Raw genomic sequence first — 5,345 nt, 5'->3', positions numbered from 1 at the left:
AGTTTCTGAAGGTAAACTGGGCTATCCAGAGGTTGTCTTTGGGAAATTGACGTATAGGAGCTGCTGCCTGTCAGTGCTCAGAGGGCGTACTCACTTTTGTGGCCATAGCAGTTTGGAATGAATGGCTGTGTTTTTAGTTATCTTGAGGCGAAAATAAAAATTGACGCTGATATCCAAGCTGTGCACTTAGTGACTATATACTTCACATCATTGTATCAGAGTGTCATTTTTCCAGCGTTGTCTCATGAAGAGATATATAATTGTAAAATTTGCAGAAATGCGAGGGGTGTATATATACTCACTTTTGTGAGATACATGTATATTTTCTCAGTGCGACAGACAGAGCATAAATTAGACGTAATGGACAAACTCGGCGAATCGACGTCCCTGTCACCCTCCCACGGTCCCGCCACCAGCCAACACACACACACACACACACACACTCATCCCTTCCTACATGTCCATATTTCCTCCATCTGTTTCCGCTCTCGTTCTTTTAATCAGCTCAATTAAAGAGCATCGCCACTTTCAATTTCCTCGGCCCGCCCGCGCCCCATACCGAGGGCGCCGTGGCCAAGCTATAGCTGTGTATTAGCGCCGGCGCGCGCGTCTCGGCTCCCGGGGACGCACATTAACGTCTGATTGGTGGTGCTGCTTGTGGGTAGTTTGTACATATACACATACGCGGCACAGCGGCATTTTATTTTGCCTCCCGAAATTAGATGAAACTCTATACATGGAAACCAAAGACCAGGTGGTGTCCACCACTCAATTACCTGCTCGTCAGGATGTTCATTGCTATAGTCCTCACTGCCTATAGGCTGTCTACGCACGCACGCACGCACACACACACGCACACACACACACACACACACACACACACACACACACACACACGTTCCATCAACCATTATCTGGTTTGGGTTTGATATCGACGCTGTCCGGCGGAATCCTCTTATCTCCGTGAAATGCTATTATTTAATGTTTTGTAAGCAAACTAAACAAAAGCATCAAAAGTAGCAGATCCGCAAGTGATACGTTTTGAGTTTGTCAATCTGCTACTTTATGCTGGGGGTTTTTTAAGTGGTGCAAACACTTCATTAAGTAGCTTTGAATGTGCCTGCCTGGCTGGCTGGCTGCATGGCTACCTGTGTCTGAGCACGGAAATAGCATTTGGTTGGTTGTACTGTATTAGTGCAGCCTAACACACACGTGATGATTTCAGGTGCGCAGCTGGGGTTTAAACACAGAGCGCTCGTTCATGAATATTGGTCCAGGCACATTCATGGAGTTTTCCAAATTCTGGTGCCAAAAATCAAGAAAATGCAGAAGTATATAGAGAGCGTATACTTCCTGGTGCTTCAAACGCCCACTGAGCAACTTCCGTTGAAATGAATAGCTGTGGGCGGGGCAGTCCGCTCTCTAGTTTATATATATATATATATATATATATAACTCTGTGTGTAATGCCTTCTGCATGCACTACTGCTGCTAAACATATCACACCTGCCTGAAGAGTTCCACCTGATCTTCTTATCAGTATTCTCTTTACTTGCGCAAGCAGAGCGCGCAAGTAATCGTTTCGCTTGGTCTCTTCGAAGTGAAGACAAGTTTTCTTCAACGGTGAATCTGTGCCTGGTTTGCTGGGACTAGTTACAACATTACGTCATCCTTGAGAGAGTACATGGTGTGTATATGACGTAATTTGTAACTAGTTACAAATTGTCTGATTTGTAACTAGTTGATTAGCAGTATACTGTGGTTGTAACTAGTTACAAATCAGACAATTTGTAACTAGTTACAAATTACGTCATATACACACCATGTACTCTCTCAAGGATGACGTAATGTTGTAACTAGTCCCAGCAAACCAGGCACAGATTTACCGTTGAAGAAAACTTGTCTTCACTTTTTGGAACCAAGTAACCACAGTATACTGCTAATCAAATTACAACTACATACTCTGTATGTAGTTGTAACTAGAACAACTACATACAGTCTGTGCCTGGTTTGCTGGGACTAGTTACAAGTTACAAGTTACAACATTACGTCATATACACACCATGTACTCTCTCAAGGATGACGTAATGTTGTAACTAGTCCCAGCAAACCAGGCACAGATTTACCGTTGAAGAAAACTTGTCTTCACTTTTTGGAACCAAGTAACCACAGTATACTGCTAATCAACTAGTTACAAATCAGACAATTTGTAACTTTACAAATTACGTCATATACACACCATGTACTCTCTCAAGGATGACGTAATGTTGTAACTAGTCCCAGCAAACCAGGCACAGATTTACCGTTGAAGAAAACTTGTCTTCACTTTTTGGAACCAAGTAACCACAGTATACATACTTATGTATACATGTAAAAAATAAAGATCTATATATCATTCTTATGTACAGATCACCTAAAACAAACCTTACGGAATTAAACACATTTCTCAAGAAAATGGTAAAGTATCTATCATCTCCGACTTCCACAATTATGATAATAGGAGATTTCAATGAAGACCATTATACTGAAAAAGATATAAATATAAAGACCTTCATGTCAAGATTAGGCTTTAAACAATTAAATACAAATCCAACTACAGATTTCGGAAGTATTTTAGATCATGTATATTTCAACAAATTTGAAAGTATTATTACAGAAATTGAAGTTAGAGACACATATTACTCTGATCATGATTTAGTATTAATATCACTATAGTACAAAATGAAATACATTTAAAACAATTGACAATAAGTAATAAAATAATTATACTGTATAATATATTTTAATTCAGTTTATATACCTTTTTTTTCATCACATATCAATGATTCATTTTTCTGTAAAAAAGTAGTTAGGTAGCAAATAGTTACACGTAATGATTATACATTTCAAACGTTCCTTCACAGAGATACTGAGATGTGATACTTTCCAGCGGTCGAAAGTACTTGCGCGCTCTGCTTGCGCACTAGTAGGCCATTTATGGCCTACTAGTGTGCAACAAGCAAGTATGCACTCGGCAGAGTGCAGTTCTAGTTATTTATATTTTTTGAGGAGCGCTAAAGCCCCGCCAATGCCTGGCTTTTGAAATGATGTCATATGGCAAGCCAGGTCTATGGACTTTTAATGTTTGTTTAGAGCACTTAACAAAAAAATAGAATGGTGGCCAGGTCTATGGACTTTTAATGTTTGAGTAGGGCATCAGTTTAACAATCTTGTGACTGATTTATTTTTACTTTATTACATCCAGTATTATATTGTTTTACTATCTGTTCTTATATTGTTGCTGGTCACATGGGCATATATTTATTTATATTTATATTTATTTGTTTTTGCAGCAATGGTACACCAGCACCATGAAGGCAGTGTGTTTGTGGCTGACGGACAGGATGGACCTACAGCTTCACATGTATCAGCTGAAAATACTCATCAAGGTCGTTAAGGTAACGAGCTTCACATGTATCGGCTGAAAATACTCATCAAGGTCGTTAAGGTAACGATCTGGGGACCCATTCTGTTAAAAAACATGAATCACACCCGCGTGAAGTCACTCAGGGGCGTTTGTTTTACATCATCATTACATCACCTAATCATAGCAACACGAGTTAGACTTTAATATATTAGCGCCCCTCACTTCACATGCGTGTGATTTTTTTTACCTCTAGAGGTTTTTGTGTAGAAACAAGTAGTCTGTTTCGCTCCTCACCCTTTCTTAGTCGACTTCCTTCCTAGTTCCGTGTTTTATTTCTACTAACAACAACAACAGTACATGTTGCCAATCAGTGTCTGAGCTCAGATGACATTTGTATTTGTCTTAAGGGTCAAAGCCCCCCGCGAATAAATCAGCAGCTCCATATATATATATATATAGATGACATCAGGGATCTCCATTATATGGGCATAAAAGAGACAAGGACTTACATATATAGTCCTACGAAAAGGAATCATGTTATTGTATTGTTGCAGAGTGCTGTTCAACAGGTTAATATACAGGGCTAATATGATGAAATAAAATTGGAACATAAAAGAAAGTACTTTTTCAGCTCCGCTGAGAGGTTGAGGTATAAAGAAGTGAGATGCAGCAGCTTAATTGTTAGTCTTTTCATAGTCTGCAGTAATGAGCAGCGAGTTAGTAACACACTTGACTTAGTTCAGACTTAATGAAGCAAAGAGAGCCATAATGGACCGCAGAGCTGAAACACCATGAAACGCACAACGCAGACAGAAGGGGCTTGTGCCTGTTTTGAGCTTCAGTCCCCCCGCTGTTGTCGTCCTGAGCTTTTCTCTGTATTATTGTATCATTATATATTGTATATTTTTGAAAAATCGTGAAAATGTGGTGCAAATCTTTGAATATACGTATATATATTATTTCAGAGCGAGATTTTTAACTCAAATCGTTGCTTCTGGGAGGTGGTCCCTGGAACGACATATTTTCAGATGGGGGTCGGCGGCCAATTGCATATAATCTTTGGGGGGTCCTTGACATGAAAATGATTGAGAAACGACTGACACAGAAACATAGGGTTTTTCAGAAAACAGAAACATAGGTTTTTCAGAAAACAGAAACATAGGGTTTTTCAGAAAACTGAAAGATAGGGTTTTTCAGAAAACAGAAACATAGGTTTTTCAGAAAACTGTGTAGGATTTAGAAGACATTTGTAGAATCGTCCTCGGGTCTAAATGGGTTAAGGAAATGGTAGCCTGAGCTAACGTGTTAAGTTTCTGGTCTATATAGGGGTGGGTCGCGGCTGAGATTTGCGCACGCCCTGATTGGATCTCACCGATCTGTCCGTCAGCCCCATGGCCACTCCTCTCCCACCTAGTGAAGCGCTACGTCACATAATTTGGAGCGACGCCCACCCGGAAGCGTTGACTCCCACTTCTAGACCAAGGCAGCCAATGCGTTCCTCCAGGCTTTCATTTTTCGCGCAGACGAAATGAAAGCCTGGGTATCGAGGCTAAGGAAATGGTAACACGGGTTACCATTTCCCCCCCCCCCCTCAACAGAAGACCTACCGGGACTTCCGGCTGCAAGGCGTGCTGGACGGCGTGCTGAACAACCAGAGCTACGAGACGGTGTACAACCGCCTGACGGTGGAGGAGGCCACGGCCGCCGTCAAGACCGGCCACAGCCTGCAGGGCGTCACCATGAGGGACAGTGACGAGGACGGCGACTGATGTCTGTCTGTCTGTCTGTCTGTCTGTCTCTCCAAGATGTCCTCATCAGTGTTCATTGAATTAATTTGTTCATTTCTAACCCATTCTGACCTGGGATCAGATTCATACGAGGTTTCCACTGGACACACACTGGTCTCTGATGAACCCATTCTGACCTGAGATCAGATTCT

General features: G+C 41.3%; 1 protein-coding gene across 1 annotated transcript in view; it reads left to right on the top strand.

Annotated features, from left to right (window-relative positions):
* Nucleotides 1–5,345, top strand: part of cadps2 (Ca++-dependent secretion activator 2) — a 159,033-nt gene extending 153,688 nt beyond the window's left edge. The window contains 2 exon segments of the mRNA XM_080760671.1: nt 3,333–3,437; nt 5,005–5,345. Of these exon segments, the coding sequence (XP_080616797.1) occupies nt 3,333–3,437; nt 5,005–5,175 (276 nt within the window). The 3' untranslated portion in view covers nt 5,176–5,345.

The sequence above is a fragment of the Protomyctophum bolini genome (genome assembly GCF_963924005.1).
Source record: "Protomyctophum bolini genome assembly, chromosome: 4".
Classification (NCBI taxonomy): Eukaryota; Metazoa; Chordata; class Actinopteri; order Myctophiformes; family Myctophidae; genus Protomyctophum; species Protomyctophum bolini.
This window is presented reverse-complemented; position numbering and strand designations above follow the sequence as displayed.